At 39.0% G+C, this 21,665-nt stretch overlaps 1 protein-coding gene across 1 annotated transcript in view; it reads right to left on the minus strand.

Moving 5' to 3' along the window:
• Positions 1-1,393: 1,393 nt before the first annotated feature.
• klhl36 (kelch-like family member 36) overlaps positions 1,394-21,665 on the minus strand; it is a 20,736-nt gene continuing 464 nt past the window's right edge. The window contains exons 2-5 of the mRNA XM_020524680.2: positions 20,161-20,240; positions 13,085-14,158; positions 5,415-5,572; positions 1,394-4,474 (exon numbers count right to left, since the gene is read on the minus strand). Of these exons, the coding sequence (XP_020380269.1) occupies positions 3,943-4,474; positions 5,415-5,572; positions 13,085-14,158; positions 20,161-20,220 (1,824 nt within the window). The 5' untranslated portion in view covers positions 20,221-20,240 and the 3' untranslated portion in view covers positions 1,394-3,942. The remainder of the gene's footprint in view (positions 4,475-5,414; positions 5,573-13,084; positions 14,159-20,160; positions 20,241-21,665) is intronic.

The following is a 21,665-nucleotide window of genomic DNA, read 5'->3' on the forward strand; positions in this document are numbered from 1 at the left end:
TTCTGTAACATTACAGCAGAAAGCGGTTACATCTGTAATCACAAAACACTGACATTCATCACACAATTTAACTTCCAATAGTTGTACACATCAACATCTTGTTTGAAAAGCAAAATGTTTCAAAGATCAAGTTTCCTGAAGTGTATATATTAAAAAGACATCTCATAAACCAAAACAATTTAAAACACAGCACTGACAAACATGCTTGTTTTAGGCAAATAAAACCTCCAATTTACTATCAAAATAAATAGACGCTATTTTGTACAAGGAAACACTGTACATTTTGGTTGGCAGTACTAGACATATGAATACACTGCTGAAAACGGACATCGTATAGTTGCTACACATCTGTTTATAATGATTTTTATAATTTATGGTACCTTCACAATATAATAATTGTCTTACTCATCTTAAAGCAAATAAATGGCATGTGTGCCCTTTTATGTTATTTGATCTTATGTTTTTTGAAGTATAGAATTGTATTGAGATCTGTAGCTTTTTGATGTAATGTCCTAAGATCTAACAGCTACTGTACTATGAAAAGCCGCAGGGATGTGTTTCCCACCTCCAAGTGTATTCCAAATGGAAATATATTTCCATATTTCATACGAAAATCAGGATGACAACGACTCATATTTAACTGCAAAAGGTCCCTTTGTCCACTCAAGAGATAGCAAGAACTGCCGATGCTGGAGTCAGAGATAACAGTGTGGAGCTGGAGGAACACAGCAGCCCAGGCAACAGAGGAGCAGGAAAGCTAACATTTTGGGTCAGGACCCTTCTTCAGAAACGGGGGAGGGGGAAGGGAGCTCAGAAATAGAGAGAGAGGAGTGTGGGGCTGGGGAAGGTAGGTGGGATGGTGATAGGTGAGTGCAGGTAGGCAATGGTGTGGATTGGTCAATGAGGTGGGAGGAGCGTATAGGTGGGAGAGAAGACGGACAGGTTGTGTCAGGTCAAGGAGGCAGGGGTGAGAGGGAGGGTTGGTTGTAGGATGAGGCCGGGAGTGGGGAGATTTTGAAACTAGCAAAGTCCACACTGAGACCATTGGGTTGTAGGGTCCCAAGGAGGAGCAGCACCTCCTATTCTGCCTTGGGAGCCTGCAACCCAATGGTCTCAATGTGGACTTTGCTAGTTTCAAAATCTCCCCACTCCCGGCCTCATCCTACAACCAACCCTCCCTCTCACCCCTGCCTCCTTGACCTGACACAACCTGTCCGTCTTCTCTCCCACCTATACGCTCCTCCCACCTCACTGACCAATCCCCACCACTGCCTACCTGCACTCACCTATCACCATCCCACCTACCTTCCCCAGCCCTACCCCTCCTCTCTCTCTCTATTTATTTGTTTCTGAGCTCCCTTCCCTCTCCCCCATTTCTGAAGAAGGGTCCCGATGCAAAAGGTCAGCTTACCTGCTCCTCTGATGCTGCCTAGCCTGCTGTGTTCCTCCAGCTCCACACTGTTATCCCTTTGTCCACATACTTGTTGCCAACTTCACCTAATTGGCTGTAGTTAAGCAGCCAAGACCTGCAGTCAGCAACAGGAGTGCTTGCAATTGACTGAAAATATTTGTTACACTTGCAGAACCAGGCAACAGCGATGAACAGGATTCATCCAACAACTCGTAGCAAATAAGTGAAGTTTCTGAAAATGTAGTTACAATTTCAGGAAAGAGTAAACTTTTGACCATAAAAACCTACAATCCAGCTTCCCACAAAAAATATTTTGATACATTTCTACGTTTATTTATCCTGCAGCTCTTTCTTCCTTTGTTCTTTGCAAAGTGCACTTTCAGCATTTCTTGTAACTTCTCTGAAGTTAACTCTCTGCCTGACCTCCACACCTCTGTTCTGATGATAGGTCATCAACCTTGAAACATGAACTGTATTTTTTTTAAAACCCCTCCACAGATGCTGTCAGATGCGAGTTTCCAGCATTTTAAATACCAGTTCCATAGTTACTTTGAGAAATAATTCATCCTGTCAACTATTCCATCTGGGACCATTACTGGTGTTTACAGCTACGCATATTTTGTTTTTGCCACATTAAACTTCTGCTGTGGAAAGTGCTTCTTTAAAACAAAATCAAACGTGCAAAGCTGTCTTCTTGGTACCCTTTATAAAAATATACAAATTAGCAAAGAAATGTGAAGAATTGTACCCAAAAGGCAGGCACACAGCCTTGTCAGTTTGCATATTCCTACAAAAGAGGCATAAAAGGCAAATAAGATAAGCAATGCACAGCACTAAAAATCTCACACGTACTGAAGAGCCTTTGCAAATTCAGCCCTCAGTCCTACACATTCAAATAGCTCTCGTACAGTGAATCAGCTACAAGCTCAATGAGTCGTCAGCTATGCTTTTTAAAAGTAATTTAATATAAAGAAAAAGCTGCCTTCCATAAAAACCCAATGTCAGTACATTTCTAATGCCTTATGGTAAAATAAGTAAATATGGTGACATATAGAAGTCTATTTCCATTACTAATAGTCCAAATATGTTGCAATTATTCCTTTGAATTGTTTGTGCACGCAGGGAGGAATAGAAAGAGCAAGACCTTTGAAATTTTGAATGCATATTGTTAAAAAGGTACACTGAAAGGGATACGGCAGGACTTGTGCTTTCAAAAACATGCTGAGTTGTCCAAGCATATTGTTAAAAGTCTAAAAATTTTTAGAAATCTAAAAGCCTTACAGGTATGTTATTGCTACATTTCATAATGTTCAGCTGTTTGTTACAAAAACATGGAAACATATGTGCTTTATATTTTAAAAGACAAAAGATGCAATCTTATATTTAGATTTCAGATTTTTGTGCTTGAACAGTTAGAATTGTCAGATGTGCAGAAAATGCTGACCATTTCTTAACTATTTTACAATTTCGCATGAGAAGAAAATACAATTGATCATTATTTTCAAAATAATAGATTTTGATTCTGATAGTAAAGGACATTTTAAAAAGTACAACATAATCTGCAGAACATTCATACTTCAGTGATGGAACTTCATCCTACACAGGAATGTTTCTGATTTTAACTATGGCAGGAAAGCATTTGAGTTTCTGCAGCTTCCATCGAAACACAACACTGGTGGAGACGTGAGCAGAAAACAAAATATGATTTTTAAAAAATGGAGAATACTCAAAGCTACTTCATTACTGTTAAAACTTCTCTTAATTGGTGATTGTGTTGACTTCTTCTATTTGTTTTTGAACTTACTGATGTATAAAATAGCCAATTGCTACGTTAGAAATAACACACACTTGATTGCTAGATATGAGACTGAGACTGTCAGTGTCATATTATATTATGCTTGTAACACCACCCTTTCAACTGATTCAGGCATTTACCTTAACACTGCTTATCTTACACACCCAGTTTGGCCATTGCAACAAAATATCACATATCTTAGCAAACACACAACTTTAGTCACATTGAGCCTGGTAGACGTTAGATACATAAAAATTACACCAGATTGCTTGGAAGCCCAAACATGCATGTCACTCATTCATGCACATACAGAAATAACTTAAGATTGGATGTGGCTTTTTAAATGAATTCTGTCCCCAATAGACTTAGAAGTCATGTTAGAAAGCTTACTCTGGTTGAATGGAGAAAGCGCTTCTCAATCTAACCCCAACCTCGTCAAGGTATTGTTCTTAATATATTAAAAAAAACTAATATTCACATTTCAGGATCCCTTGCACAGTAATTTCAGTTTCTATATGTCATAGAAAGCAACGTATTATACATTAACACAGCAATATATATAGCAATAACTGTGAATAAATAGAACAGGTGGCTCTTTTCAACGATACTGCCAAATGGCAGAAACAACGGTAGTTGGGATTGCTTGGTGCTTTTTCTACATCCCGATGAATTCAAATCAAACTAACAGACATCCTGAGGTTGTGCCTTTTTGAACTGGTTACGATCTACAACAGTCCTAGTGTTTAGTCTTTAGTTTCTTCTCTGGAGACCGAGGTTTAAGCACACAACTACATGCTGACACTCCTGCAATTAATTTTGGGAGGTCTGGGCCACGGTGCCACTTATTCTCAACCCTGTTATATATCTGCACAGCTTTTGAAAACACTGTATTCTCCCAGCTGTAGCCACCGAGAATATAAATTTTTCCATTCAGAACTGCCACTCCTGACTCACTGTTGGCCTGGAGGAGAGGGGCAACTCGGGTCCATTGATTATACTGTGGGCTGTAACATTCCACACTTAAAATATCAAATCTCTCCATAGACTCAATGTGATCATCACTGCCACCTATAGCATAGATATGATCCTGCAGTGTGCACATGCAATGCCATCCTCGAGCTGTTATCATTGGTCTTTTTTCTTCCCAAACATCAGTTCGATAGTCATAGCAAAGAAGATTCTTTCTGTAGGGTCCAATTTGGTAATCATGACCTCCTGAGATATACACTAATTCTTTATATATTGAACCAGCATGGCCATATGTAAACCTACAAAAGATAAACAGGGATTTCATTAATGGAAATTGTAACAAATATATACTGCAATAGATTCATACAATTTAAATCTATTGTTATAGATATAAGGAGGAAAAAGTGTCTGTAATGATAGGGTAAATCACATGGGCTACTTTTTAAAATTAATATACAGCAATTTGAATTCATACAATGTTTATAAATGTAAAACATGATGGGCCACAAAACAGAAACATTTAGGCAAAAAAAAAGCCAAAAACAGTGCCAGAAAGAGAGGATTAGGACAAAACTAAATATTTGGCCAAAAAGTTTTAAGAAGTTTCTTAAAAGGAGGAGATACTGGTCAACACATAAGCAGCTGATAATAGAGAGATAGCAGAGGGCTTGGGAGAGGCATGGTTACACAGCTCACTGTCAATGTAAATATGGAACCTGGCTTAATAGCATCCAGCTCATAGTAACAGGTTAGTGCCAAAAACGCTGTTTTCTCTCACAATGCAGTATAGGACACTCAAACTCAGACATTAGTAGCAATCTTCATCGGCAATTCAGACAACCAGAGATCATTTTGTACACTGGTACAATAATTTTGATCATTTTGAAATATAAGTGCACCTGCTAACTCCCACTTAATCCCTCCATCTCAAACCTTGCCTTGAAATTAATTTTTGACAACCAAATTCAAATCACCTCTCCCATTTCTGATGACTAGGTCATGGTTCCTTTATTCTTATCCCGTATGCTTTTTCTGTTTCATAGACAAGGCATCTCAAGGTGTCTTCTGCATTCAATCTATTATGCTACTGTTGTACAAAAGGATAGTTTAAAAATACATCACTGAAAACCAATTCACACATTTAAGATATGAATCATTCAGCTCATTTGCATGTGTTTACTACAGACAGAGATCCACAGAATTGTACAACACTAAACATATGAAAAGTTATTGCAATACCTTGGTAGGCCAGCGACATAGGACCAAGAATCATTATTGGGGTCGTAGATTTCAACAGAGGATAGAGCACCATTTTCATTCCTTCCTCCAACGGCTATCAGAAAGTCTGCAAAAGCATCTAAGTAAAAATCCACTCGTCTCTGATTCATGGGAGCAACCTGAAAAGCAAATCTAGAACATCTAAGAAACTACATATGATAAATGCAGTTACTTTACTTAACTGTTACACGGCATTCTACTGAAACTTTAAATACTATTCACTATTTAACAAAGACCTAATGTGAAAGTTTGTGTTCTGAAATACACTTGCGCGTATATCACAGAATCAATTCAGTGCAGTGGGACATCATTCAGCCCATTGTGTCTGTGTTTTGCAATTCAAATAAGCAGTTCACTTCCTGTCATTCTCCAATAATCCTGCACTGCTATTTGAAAAGGAATATTAGGGCCCTTTAAAGATCAACGAGGCCATCAATGTTTGGAAACACAGGAGATGGGCAAGATCCTAAATGAATATTTTGTGTTAGTATTTATGGTGGAGAAAGACAGGGAAGCTGGGGGACTTAAGGAAATAAATAGCAATGTCTTGAAAAGAGAGTCCACATTATAAAAGAATGGTGCTGAAGGTCATAAAATGCATAAAGGTATTGATGCATGATCAAGTGTATCCTTGGACATTGTGGGAAGCTAGGGAAGACACTGCGAGGCAACCAGTGGAAACGTGTATTATCAACAGCAACGGGTGAGGTGCTGGGAGACTGGAGGGTGGCTAATATTATGACATTATTTAATAAAGGCTGAAAAGGAAAAGCCACGGAACTACAGATCGGTGAACCTGACATTAGTGGGTGGAGGGGATTCTGAGGGACAGGATCTACATGCATTTGGAAAAGCATGTATTGATTAGGAATAGTCAGCATGGCTTTGTGCATGGGAAATTGTGTCTCACTAATGAGGATTTTTTTGAAGGGGTGACCAAGAAAACTGATGAAGGCAGAGCAGTAGACGTTGTCTACATGGACTTCAGTAAGGCCTTTGACAATGTTCCGCATGGTAGACTGGTTACTAAGGTTAGAACAAATGGGATCCAGGGACAGCCAGCCAAGTGGATACAAAATTGGCTTGATGGTAGCAGACAGAGGATGGTGTCTAAGGTTGTTGTTCCAGCTGGAGGCCTGTGACCAGTGGGGTGCCGCAAGGATAGGGGCTGGGTCAACTGTTGCTCATCATTTATATAAAACGATTTAGATGAGAATATAGGGGACATGGTTTGACACCAAAATTGATGATTATAGTGGATAGTGAAGAAGGTTATTTAAAAGTATAACAGGATCTTGGCCAAAGGACCAAGGAATGGCAGATGGAATTCAATTTAGATAAATGAGAGATGTTGCATTTTGGTAAGACATACCAGGGCAGGACTTCAGTTAAATGGTAGGGCCCCTAAAGGGTGTTGTCGAACAGAGAGATCTAGGGTGCAGTTGTGGAGTTTGTTGAAAGTGGCGTCACAGGTAGACAGTGTGATGAAGATGGCATTTGGCACACTTGCCTTCATTGGTCAGTGCACTGAATACAGGAGTTGGGACTCTTTGTTGTGGCTGTACAAGATATTGGTGAAGCCAATTTTGGAATACTGCATACAATCTTGTCACCCTGGTTTAGGAAGGTGATAATTAAAATGGAAAGGGTGCAGAAAAGATTTACAAACGATCTGACCCAGACTGGAGGGTTTGATCTCTAAGGAAAGGCTGGAACTTTTCTCTCCCACCCACCCCGCGCCCCCCGCCGCCTCCCCTCCGCCCCCCCACCCCCGAGAAAAGGAGCACAACTTGACCTTCTCTTGGGCATTAAGGCAGGGCTAGTGACCGAGGTGTCAGTGGGGGAGCACGTTGGGGCCAGTGATCATATTCTATTAGTTTTAAAATAGTTATGGAAAAGGATAGACCTGATCTAAAAGTTAAAATTTTAAATTGGAAGGTGGCCAATTTTAACAGTATTAGGCAAAAATTTTCAGAAGTTGATTGGTTGATTGGATGTTCGCAGGTAAAAAAGGGACAGCTGGAAAATGGGAAGCCTTCAAATATATCAGATGCAAAGACACTAGAGACAGTATGTTCCTGTTAGGGTGAAGGGCAAGGCTGGTAGGTATAGGGAATGAAAGATGACTAGAGAAATTGAGGTTCTGGTCAAGAAAAACAAGGAAGCATATGTCAAGGATCAAGTGAATCCCTAGAAAAGTAAAAGGGCAGTAGGAGTATACTTAAGAAGGAAATGGGGCAGGCAAAAAGGGGACATGAAATAGCTTTGGCAAATAGGGTTAAGGAGAATCCAAAGGGATTCTACAAATACATTAAGGATAAGAGTGTAACTAGGGAGAGAATAGGTCCCCTTAATGATCAGCAAGGCCACCTATGTGTGGAACTGCAGGTGATCGGGGAGCTACTAAACGAGTATTTCACACCAGGGTTTACAGGGGAGAAGGATATAGAAGCTAGAAAACTTGGACAAATAAATAGGGATATCGACACTTTTCAAGATATTACAGAAGAGGTGGTGCTGGATGTCTTAGAATGCACAAAGGTGGACAAATCTCTAGGATATGATCAAATGCACCCTAGAACTTTGTGGGAAGCTGGAAAAATGATTGCAGGTCCCCTTGCGGAGATACCTGCATCATTGATAGCCACAGGTGAGGTGCTGGAAGACAGGAGGTTGGCCAATGTGGTGCCACTATTTAAGAAAGGTAGTGAGGAAAGGCCAGGGAATTATAGACCAGTGAACCTGACATCAGTGGTGGGCAAGATGTTAGAGGGGATTCTGAGGGACAGGATTTACATGTGTTTGGAAAGGCAAGCACTGATTAGGGATAGTCAACATGGCTTTGAGTGGGAAATCACATCTCACTAACTTGATTGAGTTTTTTGAAGAAGTAACAAAGAGGATTGATGAACGCAGAGCAGTGGACGTGGTTTTTATGTACTTCAGTGAGGCATTTGACAAGATTCCACATGGTAGACTGGTTAGCAAGATTAGATCACATGCAATACAAGGAGAACTAGCCATGTGGATACATAACTGGCTTGAAGATAGGAGACAGAGGGTAATGGTGGAAGGTTGCTTTTTGGAATGGAGGCCTGTGACTGGTGGTGTGCTGCAAGGATTGGTGCTGGGTCCACTGCTTTTTGTCATTTATATAAATGATTTGGATGTGAACATAGGAAGTATAGTTAGTAGGTTTGCAGATGACATCAAATTTGGTGGTGTAGTCGACAGTGAAGAAGATTCTCTCAGAGTACAATAGAACCTTGATCAGATAAGCCGATGAGTAGAGGTGCAGCAGATGAGTTTAATTTACAGGAATCCAAGGTGCTGCATTTTGGTAAGGCAGACGAGGACAGGAAGTATCCACTTAAATGGTAAGGTCCTGGGAGAGTTGCCAAACAAAGACCTTGGAGTACAGGGATAACAAGGTGTAGAGCTGGATGAACACAGCAGGCCAAGCAGCATCAGAGGAGCAGGAAGGCTGACGTTTCAGGCCTAGACTCTTCTTCAGAGTACAGGTTCATTTTCCTTGAAAGTAAAGTCTCAGGTAGACAGGATAGTGAAAAAGGTGTTTGGTACGCTTATCTTTATTGGTCAGTGCATTGAGTAAAGGAGTTGGGAGGTCATGTTGCGACTCTGCAGGACATTGGTTAGGCCACTTTTGGAATACTGCATTCATTTCTGATTTCCCAGCTATAAGGAAGGTGTTGTGAAACTGGAGAGGGTACAGAAAAAATTTGCAAGAATGTTCCCAGGGTTGGAGGGTTACAGGAAGATGCTGAATAGGCTGGGGCTGTTTTCCCTGGAGCATTGGAAGCTGAGGGGTGACCTTACAGAAGTTCATAAAATCGTGAGGGACATGGATAGGGCGAGTAGCCAAGGTCTTTTCCCCAGGGGAGAGGAGTTCAAAACTATAGGGCATAGGTTTAAAGAGAGAGGGTAAAGATTTAAAAGTGACCCAAGTGGCAACTGCTTAATGGGTGGTGCATGTATAAGGACCAGAAGAAGGGTTGGAGGCTGGTGCAACTAGAACATCTAAAAAGCATCTGGATGGGTATACGAATAGGAAGGGTTTACAGAGATATGGGCCAAATGCTGATAAATGGGACTAGATTAATTTAGGATATCTGGTCAGTATGGATGAGTTGAACAGAAGGGTCTGTACATATCTATTACTCAGAGTGGTAACAGCTTGTTTCTGACCACTCTGTCCAGATCATTCACAATTTTGAATCCTCTATCAAATCTCCTCTCAGCCTTCTCTTCTCCAAGGCACACAGTCCCAATTTTTCCAATCTATTGTCACAGCTGAAGTTCTTCATCCCTGGAACTATCTTTTCAGCTCTCTTTCTAATGCCTTTAGAATTAACTCTGTAGTACATTGACCCTTTGTTGTCTGTTAAGTATCACTTCACATCCAAAGTAAACAAACGTGATCTCTGCATGTCTATCACGAATTGCAGGATTTCTGATAATTAAAGCTGAAAACATCAAGTTACATAAATTAATTCCTCACAAATGATCAAAGACTACAATAATTTAAAAAACCTCACATTTGCACTGTCCAACATGCAGAGCTACACATTTTCAGTTATCATTCGGAGAAAAAGTTGTCTAAATAATCTAAAAATCTAAAGTAAAAATAGGCAGCTTTCAAAAATCTAAAATCACATTTCTCACTATAAAGAACAGATTACAGAAAAACAGCTTTCAATCTGAAGTTGCCTCCACAACACGCTGGAATAGAGGATTCCAGATATTCACTATCACAGAGCAGAAACTCCTTTACATCTCAGTTTTAATGGAGTCTCCTTATTCTGTAACTATGCCCCAAGTTTAGATTACCAACTAGTGGAAACATCTCAATATCTACTCTGTCAAAGCCTCTCTGAATTTTCTATGTTTCAATTACATCACCTTTGATCTTCTAAACTCTAACGAATAAAGGCCTAGCATATTTAGCTGTTCTTGATAAATCAACCCTTTCATTCCTAGTGAAATCAGTAGAATCAGTCTAGTGAATTTCTTGAACAGCCTCCAACATCAATATATTCTTTCTTAAATATGGGTTCCAAAACTGTAGAGTACTCCAGGTCTGATCTCACCAACACCCTACAACAAGACTCCCGTGTTTTTGAAATTTCAACCCCTAGCAAAAAAAAGGGCAAAAATCCATTTGCCTTCTAAATTACTTGTTGCACTTGCATGCTGTATATATTTCTTGCACATGAATATGGATCCCTCTATGCTCCGCATTTTTGGAGTCTCTCCACTTAAATAATAGTCTGCCTTTTGATTCTTCACACTTTCCTACATTAAACTCTATCCAAATTTTTGCCCACTTTCTCAACTTATCTACATCCTGTGTCGATTCCTCAAGTCCTAATCACAACATGCCCTCCCAATAATTTCTGTAACAGCAGAAAATTTGGATACATTAGACTCTGCTCGTCCTCCACATCATTAATATAGATCGTACATAATTGAGTTCCTATGACCAATCTCTGTAGCACTCCACTATTTACGTACACTCAACTGAAAAAAAGACCCAATTATTCCAAATCTTCCTAGTGTGTGTGAATCAATCAATCCACACGAATACATTACCGCCAATACAGGAAGTTCCTGTCTTGTGCAATAATCTTTTGTGGTACCTTATTTAATGCCTTCTGAAAATCCAAATCCAAATACAAGGACATTGGTGAGGCCACTTTTAGAATACCGCATTCAGTTCTGGTGTCCCTGCTATAGGTAAGATGTTGTTAAACTTGAAAGGGTTCAGAAAAGATTTACAAGGATGCTGCCGGGATTGGAGGGTTTGAGGTATAGGGAGAGGCTGAATAGGCTGGGGCCTTTTCTCTAGAGCAGAGGCTGAGGGGTAACGTTATAGAGGTTTATAAAATTATGAGGAGCATGGATAGGGTGATTAGCCAAGGTCTTTACCCCAAGTTAAAAGATTCCAAAACTAGAGGGCACAGGTTTAAGGCGAGAGGAGAAAGATTTAAGAAGGACCCGAGTGGCAGCTTTTTCCACACAGAAGATGGCACATGTACAGAACGAGTTGTCAGAGGAAGTGATGGAGGCAGGTACAATTACGACATTTAAAAGCCATCTGGATGGGTACATGAATAGGAACGATTTAGAGGGATATGGGCCAAATGCTGGCAAATGGGACTAGATCAGTTTAAGATACCTGGTTGGCACAGATGAGTTGGACCAAAGGGTCTGTTTCTGTCCTGTATAACTGACTCCACTATCTCTGTAGCCATTTCCTTTAAAACCCTTGGATGCAGACTATCAGGTCCTGGCAACTTGTCTGCCTTTAGTCCCATTAGTTTGTCAAATATTTTGTCCTTGTGATAGAGATTATTACAAGAGCTTTCCTCCCATTAGCATCTTGCTCATCTGTTATCTTTAGGATGTCTATAGTCTCCTCCATCATGAGGATCAATACAAAATATTGGTTTAAACTACCTGCCACTTCCCTACTCCCTGCTACCAACGCTCCCATTCCATTCTCTAAGGGTTCCAACACTTACTTTAGCTACTCTTTCTTTTACATATCTGCAGAAGCTCTTGTTGTTTGCATTTTTATTTCTTACCAATTCACTTTTATAAATCAATTTTCTCCCTGTTTATGAGCTTTTTAAAATCACTGTTGGTTCCTAAAAAATTTCCTGTCCTCCGGCTTATCATAATTTTTATGGAAATTGCTGGAGAAACTCAGCAAGTCTGGTAGTATCTGGAGATGGAAACAGTTTTAACTTCTCTCAGTTTTGAACAGCACTTGCTGGACCCGAAACATTAACTCTACTTTCTCTGCATAGATGTTACCAGACCTGCCGAGTTTCTCCAGTCATTTTTTCTGTTTCAGATTTCAAGCATCTGCAATTCTTTGTTTTATTTCAGTTGCCAGAGCTATTGTACAAGACAAATTTCCAAAATTTGTCAAATGTTTAAGGTATTAATGGCTCAACAGGAAACTGAATAAATTACCGTTTATCAGAAAACCTACTAAATTAGTTTGCAAGTTTGTCAAATAGGGGTCCTTTTTCATGGATATTTTGCAATGCTAGTAAATATCTCAGTTTTATGTCTATTAAAATATTGCAAGCTCAGTGGAGCTATATTTTTGTACAAATAATTGGAGCTTACTAGCAGATTTCATTGGCATATCATTATCCTTCCTTGTTTCTGCTACTGTAAAAATGCCAGTGTCAATATTTACTTTCCCCAGTTGTCAAATGAACAGAGGTAAAAGTATACGTAGTACAGAAAATAAACTCATTTTTTCCAAGGTCTGTTAAATGATGTACTTTCACACTTGATTTTAAAATTTTCAAGTCAGGTAGGCACCCACAGGAGAGATTTTAATATTTCTCATTGATCTGGAACAAATATTTCTTTAACTTTTCAAGGTACATCAATTGCAGTTTGTTGAACTCATTTATTCAGCTGCCTTTTACAGCTTTTCTGCCAATTTAATATGCAAGGCCATCAACCTCTAAGTGACTTGGTCACTATAATGTGATGTCAATAGTACACCTGGAAGGTGTAAATTTTACGTGTTCATTTTTCATGTTTAAATAGAAGAAGTGATGTCAAGTTATAAAAGAGAAGTAACTTACCTTGAACCATTGATTGCATCTAGGATCATATCTATAAAGGACATTTGAAGCTGCATCACCTCCATTATCACGGGATGAGCTTCCACCCGCCATAAAGATAAATCCTCCAAAGACAGTCACACAGTGATGACTCCGTCTTGCAGGCAGCATTGTTTCAGAAAACCATTGCCCTTTTGTCGCATCAAAAAAGCACATATCATCACTTAGCTCTTCTCCACGTTCTGACACTTCCCCACCAATAAACAATAGTCTTTCAATATCTGAGCGAAGGAAAGAACGCTTGTTCTGAAGTACTGGTTGTTTTGTAATGTTATTGTGATAATATATTGCTTCTTCCAAGAACACGTCACAATTTGCTTCTTTGGGAAGTAGGGAGCACACTGCTGGTTTAACTCGTTGCAATAGATCACTTTTGGGTATAAGTGGGAAATGGATGTTTCTGAGGACAAGGCGAGCATCTTGCACTCTGTCAGGACTCTGTGTTAACCACTGCAGCGCAGCCTGTAGCAAGTCATGCTCACATTCATGTTGCACATTGTTGCTCTCCAAATAAAGACAAAGCTTTTGCACAGATATGTTCTGCAAAAATTCTGGAGTGAAGGAAAGTGTACCAAAACCATGCAGAATAAAACTATCGATGTAACAGTCCAGTCGCTCTAGGTCATAAATTGAAGCCAGTTCTTGAAGATAAAGGTAGTTTTCTTCACTAACTTCACTCTCGAGGTACTCACAACAAAAATCCACGACTTTCCAAATTTGTAAAAGATGAGCAGTTTCCAGCACATAGTCAATGTTTCCACCATCTAAAGGGAGTTCACTGCTATAGAGAAAGTCAATCACAGCTTTTAGACCGATGTAAGAGGCTCCAACCAACTCAACTTCTTCTTGATAAGCTTCCCTCATTCCAATTGTAAACATAGAATTGAAATAGTCACTGTAAACAGCCAATAGATTCCTATGGGCAGACACTCTCTGTTCATCTGCCACAAGCACGATATCACAGAACAGTCCCTTCTGTCTCTGCTCATTTAGCCCCTGAAGGATGACACTAGAATGATCCGCCCATCTGTACACCTGAAAGAGAATTCACTTTACTTTATCATCCGGCATTTTGGAGTTGAAATGTGCACTTAGGAAATCCTAAGACTGTTTATTGAGGTATAAAAACTTTATGTACTTGATAAATGCATTTTTGAGTTCACACCATATATTTAAGTATTCACTTATTAGCACACAAACTACAGTACTGTGAATTACTCAATACCCTGCTGAGGACTGAATAAGTTGTTTTGATACAGACTAATGCCCATTAGGTTCTGTATTAATTAGTTTGACACAAGCTTCATTAGAAATATTCACCATTATTATGACCGGTAAATCACATTCAAATCCTTTTCAATTATATTTGTTTCTTTATTGCTTTCCAAACATCTTTACCATGCAATTGCAATATAAACAATTCTAAAAGTATTGTTTTGCTAAGTTGGCCAGTGGCCAAAAGTAGTTACGTAAATCGCACAATTCAAGCCAGCTGTGCTCTCAAATTCTGAAAATCAATTTGTCTTTGTTAAGTTCAGCTGGGTGCCAGTATAATTTTAATTAAGTGGAGCACCGTTTTCAGGACTTATCATTTTAGCCGCAGCAACCAAAACAATGTTGTAACATTTTTGTACTGGCATAAATAAGTATGTAGTCAAACGTAAATACTACCCTGCTTTCTTTTACAACTAAGTAATTAGAACAGCAAATCATCACAAAATAACCAGTGATTATGCAATGGCAGTTAACATTAAGTAAAAAAAATTGTACACTTTGCTTGTAATAGTTAAAATTTTACATCTGGTTGCATAGATTTTGGATTTTTAAAGAATATCAAAAAGTTTTAATGATCTAAATAAATGCAAAAATGTAAAAAACATGGCATTTACCCAACCAACTATGACGCATTCTACAATTATTCATTCCTGCAACAGAAGTACTAGGCAGTTAGCAGACTGTGATCTATGAAGTGATATGGATACTGTGAAGTCACAACAAACCCATGGGGTTTTGAGCACTTAATACTGGCCAAAGGCGACATGCAAATTCCCTTTCATATATTTACAACATTACCTAAACATTTTGGTATGAGTTGACCAGATTTTACCACTTATTTTCTTAGTGTGTAATGTGTTCCTTCTTTTTCACTGCAGAAGTGCAAATGCAGGGGCAAGATAAAATCTTGTCACTTGGAATATGAAGTATGTTAATGATCTTGTGTCCAGTAGAACAGTTAGCTTACATGCTTTACCATAGGAATCAAATTAGGGAGGCAGTGCTGCAGGACAGTAATTACCAAGGATTTCAGAGGGAATGGCTTTCTGTTCCTGAAGTTATGGAATTTTTTTTAATCAAATACAGTGGGAAAACAAAATCAGTTGCTAATATTGATATTGGAAGTTTTTCAAATTTTCCGTTCACTTAACAGATGAGGGGGGAATAGAAAATTAACAATACTCCATCATGATCACATGCTGCTTTGCCCAATTTCTGTTTCTTTGCTGCACTCCGGCAATCTAATTGTCCCCAGGAACAAATACAGAAAAGAAAATACGAATAAATAAATTGATTGCTACTGATAAAAATGACTCTTGATCTGACAGCATGTATTTTACACACTACTGTTATTTAAAATCCATTAAAAAAAATCTTCAAATTATGGAAAAAATATAAAATCGGTCAAGCAAAAACAAAATATTGCTGATGCTGAAGATCTGAAACAAAAAAAAAAACAGAAAATGCTGCAAATACAGAAGGTTAAACACGTAGAAAGAAACAAGAGTTAATGTTACACTTCAATGACCCTTCATCACAACCTGGAACGTTTGCAACTGGCTCATGTCATTTTTTTCAAAAATAAATTTGGTAAAGGTGAAACGTGTTCATGATAGGTCGATACAATGGGGATATGCATTGACTAAAACTTTGTGAAATTATAACTATTTTTAGTTACATTTATTGTAAGCATAGAATGTTTATCATTTGGATGACATTAAAAATAAGTGAGCTTGTCTTTTACACAAGTATTGTATTTTAAGCTGTGGATGCCTGTAACATTGACATAATGTTCATTGGGCTTATATGACAGGACCACCATGAGCTTTCAGACAATTGGACAATGAACTTTAGGGTACTGGTCAGACATTAACAAGCAGATCCAGAAGAACTTCTCAATTCAATTCCAATGAGCAACATTATTTTCCTAACTTGCTTCAATCCATAATGAATTAGTGGCAGGGGAGGACCAGTGTGCAATCCACTAGGTAAAAGATCCAAGGTAATGACTGTGGAAGGAGAAACAAGATAATAATGACATCTGGTTTTACACACGTTCAATCTTTGAATTTTGCACAACATATTTTGCCAGTAACAGTGGGAAAAATTCTCATTAAACAATGTCACATGATTCCAGGAATCAAATTTTAACCGATAATAAACTAATGTTGTTAACAAACATCACGGAAGTGATTTGTCATGCAAACCCGTGTAATGGAAGGACAGTATAGATATGCTGAAGTATTAGCTACTATGTCACTGAGCTACATTGACAGAAGCATGGTGGTCTTCCTGGATTTCACTTGACCCAGGAAACAAGGGAGAAAAATTTTTGTGACAGTTTCCTTTCTCCCTCCTTATGTAATCCCCTCCATTGGCTTCAGATCAAAAGTATGGTCTTGAGTTAAAACAAAAACAGAAAAATTGCTGGGAGAAACTCAGCAGGTCTGGCAGCATCTGTGGACAGAAAGTAGATGCTCTTTTGGGTCTTCTTCTGCCCTATTTGTTGCATCATGTTTCAGTTGGGCCAGATGTACTGTTATTGTAGGGAAAACAATGAAATATAAAGAAAAAGGAACTGACGTGTGAAGCCAATATATTACGATACTGGAAACATCTGAGACTATTCAGCCCATCATGTTCACAAAGTCTCTCTGCAACAGCACCTCAACTAGGCAAAATCCTCTGCCACTGTCTGTAAACCTGCAGCTTTGTTTCTTTAGCTGCTTTATGATAGGCTCATGTAGGACGGGAAAAAGATTACAGGGAACACTAACACACCCATATCCAGTATCTGAGTAATACAAGTTGACCACAGCCCCTGGAAACAAATCAGAAGCATCAAAATGACCGTCCATGCCTCCACACTTGAAGCAGCCAGCAACAATCTGGATGTTCCAGAAGCACAGATCCAGAGACCTACCTGCAGTGTGACCAGTAGCAGAGTGACATCAGGAACTACAAGGATGAAGCAACAATAATGAGCCATGAACCTGTACCACCTGAAAAGAAGCCACAAAAGTACAACATCCACATGAAATGTGACAATGAATTTCTGTTCACAACTGTAAAAAATAAGTGGACATGAGGAATGTCGGATCAGCCACAATCCTATTGAATAGTGGAATGGACTCTAGGGTGGCTGAACGGCCTTCTCCTCTTCCTGTTTCTCGATGTTGATGAGTAAAAAGGGAAATTTGGAATAGCACCACTCACAATGCACAATAAATTCAAGGGTAGGTTTCCCATTTTCAGGCAAAACACAACAAATCATTCACAGAGAGCTAAGTAATTAATGAAGCAATAACTGTGCCATTGACTCTTTATTCAGAGACTTTAAAAACAAAGAAGAAATAACAGCAATCCGGAGCATATCACTTTGTGCTTTCACAGTAGCAAGAGGAGTAGAATCTTTGTCCAAAGACATCCTTCAGTAACTGCAGCAGGATTTGAAGGACTGTGAATGCTTCTCACTGCATTTCAATTAATCCATTGACATGACCGACACAGCCCAGCTGATTAGGTTTTGCGTGTGCACAAAAGCAAAGAGGATCTTCTCACCCTTTTAACCCTTAAAAGAGAGAGCAAGATAAAGATACCTACAACAAGTTCAAAAAGGCACAAGTGCTTGAGAAAAACACTTCAGTCAAGAAACAGGTCTCCATAACTGACTGTAGGCCAGCCATATTTGGGTCAAATACAGAATTTGCTTTATATCACAGAATTATCCTGATTTTACCTCGTCAATTGCCACTTTATAATCCACGAGCAAGGATTAGCAAATAAAATTATGGAATGTTTTCATATGTAATGAAAGTTGTTAAGATAACTCAATTCAAGCAAAAGCCCTTCAGCACCTTTTGTTTAAATCCTTACTTGACAAACTCAATGCATCCCTCGGTGAACTAGTCCTCCATGCTGATGTGAGGTAGTTAAGTCAAGGGAAAGTCCTGCAAACATATTTAGATCTGATGCCCATTCCAGATACCAATTCTGTCAGTGTAAAAGGTTTTTCATCATGTCACGATTGTTTCTGCCTATAACCTGTAAGTCTCAATTCTTCCAAGGTGAACAGTTCCCACCTTAATCTACTCTGTCTAGAAACCCCCTCCCCAATTTTGAAAAGCTCTAACAAATCTCAGGGCAACCTTTTCCCAAGGAAAACAGTTTCAGCTTCGCCAATCTCAGAAGAAAAAAAGACAGACTGGTATTTTTGTGACTTCAGGATGCCACAAAGTATACGACAGCTAATTAAGTACTTTTCAGTTGTAGTCACTTAATTAATTCCAAACTTACTTTGAACAGAGCAGAATACAACTGTTGCATCCTTTTGCAGTTTATATTTTAAAATTATGGCTTCCATGATGTTTGAACTGGTAAAGTTGAGTGTGGCCTGTGAGCAGTTTGGTGCATGGCTGTTAAAATCTTAGAAGGAACATTGACCACTATTGTAGTGTAGAAAACACACAAGCATTTTACTGGGTAGGATAAGTGAATGCTATTTTAAACGGAATGCAATCTAATGACCTGTTTAAAAAAAAAGCGCACCTATCATAAGAAAATATATCACTCACAGACAGCCATCAGACAGGCAACAGCATTTTCTCCATGATAATCCTCAACACCAACATACTGAGCCCCTTACTATACCCCCTGTATACTCATGACTGAGGGCCAAATTTCATCTGAACTCCAGCTACACATTCACTGACGACACCACCATCGTAGACCGGATATCAAAATTGAGGAGACAATACAGGAAACAGACAGAGAGCTTGGTGGTGTTGTGTGGGGTAAAGATAACAATCTCTCCCTAAACATCAGCAAAACGAAAGAGCCGATCATCGACTGCAGGAAGCAAGGAGGAGAGCACGCCCCTATCTACATCAATGGAGCCGAGGTGGAGACAGTCGAGAGCATCAAATTCCCAATAGTGATGATCAACAACACTGTCCTGGACCACCCACGTTGATGCAACGGTCAAGAAGTTACAACAACACCTCTTCTTCCTCAGGACATCAAAATTCAGCAAGTCCATAAGGACACTCACCAACTTCTACAGATGCACCAAACAAAGCATTCTATCAGCATGCACCACGGCTTGGTATGGCAACTGCTCTGCCCAGGACCATTAGAAACTACAAAGAATTGTGAACACAGCCCAGACCATCACTCAAGCCAATCTTCCATTCATTGACTCCATCTACACTTCTCGCTGCCTTGGACAGGCAGCCAACATCATTAAAAACCCCTCCCACCCCGGTTATAATCTCTTCCAACCTCTTCTGTCAGGCAAAATATGCAAAAGCTTAAAACACATGTACCGATAGATTCAAGTACAGCTTCTTCCCCACTGTTACAAGACTTCTGAATGGACCTCTCAAATTTCAAATCTAATGTTGATCTTGCTTTTTGTGCACCTTCTTTGGAGCTGTAACTTTGTATGTCTCGTTCTGTTCAATCTTTGTATGTTCAATCTATGATCTTTGTATGGTATGATCTATCTGTACTGTATGCAAAACAAAACATTTCACTGTACCCAAGTACATGTGACAATAACAATTCAAATCAAATTAAACCCATGTTCTCCTGAGGAAGTCTCAATAAGTTTTGTTGAGTAAGCAAACTATAAAATGTTTCTTGCTGGAGCCATATAGATGAGGAAACATTTCAACAAGTATAATATTATGCAATTCAAGGAATTTGCTCATTAAACAGTAACAATATCAGATGCTGATTTTCATGAATGAGATTACACTAACCTTTGATGATTCACTGATCTTGTGAGGACGAGAGACCCTCGACTGTTTTGTCCCCTCCATTGTAACTTTCCTGATGACACCTGACCAAAAAAAATCATTAATTGATCAGTTTTTCTTATGGTAAATCTCTGCTGGGTGGTACATGCTGCTTTGAAACAAAATATTGTTCAAGACATTTTATTGCTTTAATTTCAGCCCCCTGCTGGCCACTCCTAATAATTTCACCAATAAAGCCTTTTTGTTCATTAACACATACAAATAGATTGATGAGACATATCTCCCTAGTCATCACATCCAGAGATGGGACTTCTATCCCAGAACATTACCCCTTAGATCAATCAAATCTTTACTTACCAAACTTGCCTAAGCTTTATGGAATCAGTAATTCCAGTAAGATACTCTTTTTGTTACTGGGTAGGAATGGCTAGTGTACGTGAAAGAACCAGGTATCAAAATCACATAATCAGACGAATATGGTATGGGGTGTTAAAGAGATGAATGTTTGTTTTTGTGGTGCTGATGGAGGAAAACTCAAGGTCTTCTTGGAAACTTGTGGGATCTTCTGCTCCATTTCAGTGCAGATAGGGCCTTGGTTTCACATCATATCAGAAACACCATTTTTGGCAGATTAGCCCTCAGTCAGTACTGCATGAGTGTGTCAGCCTGGATTACATGCCTTCGTCTCTAAACTAGGGCTTGAACAAACAAGTCTGAGACTCAACATGTGTGAACATAACCAGACAAATGAAACCCCCAGTGAAGACAAGTAAATCATTATTAAAACCTTCGTCAAGATTTTCTAAACAAAGAATTAGAAAAGAAGGAATTTGAAATATCAGTTATTTAATGAAAGAACAAGGCCACAAAAGTCCACTGTTTAAAACAAAGTAATGTTTTTGACTTTGAGAGGCAAACAAAGCAATACCATCTCGGGTAACACCTATCCTCTAAAATCTAGAATTAACACAAATCAAACATGAATAAACAAATTGTGATCAATTATAAATGATGAACTACACCTTAAACACCAGGTATAAAGGCTTGCCTTGCAGTTTAGCTTGACTGTCCACTCAACACATACGAAAACCTCAGTCACAAATTCTCACAAAGAATTTCAGCTCCTCATTTTCTGGGACGTAGCCAGATCCCTAGCTATCAAAACTGCACAACCAGCTTCACAAAAACTGTACATGCGCATACTTGCCTATCCATAATTTCTGCATCTCGCTTCTGCCTTCTTCAGCTGTCTGAACTGTACCAAAAAGATTATCTGACCTCCGATGGCTCGATATCCTTTTATATGGTTTCAACTAGTTTCAGTCTCCTAGAAGTTCCTAAACTAATTTCAGTCTTAATTTCTTTAGAAACTGGAGGAGTAAGTCTTTTCAATTAGGCTGTGTTTTAAAAAAAAGCTTTGAAAGCAAGGATTCCATCACAACTAGAACCATGCCTGCCTAACTGCAAACTAGAACAGTGGAAATGGGTTGGGAGGGGGTTGAGGGAAG

This window comes from Rhincodon typus, chromosome 15 (assembly GCF_021869965.1).
Source record: "Rhincodon typus isolate 14 chromosome 15, sRhiTyp1.1, whole genome shotgun sequence".
Classification (NCBI taxonomy): domain Eukaryota; kingdom Metazoa; phylum Chordata; class Chondrichthyes; order Orectolobiformes; family Rhincodontidae; genus Rhincodon; species Rhincodon typus.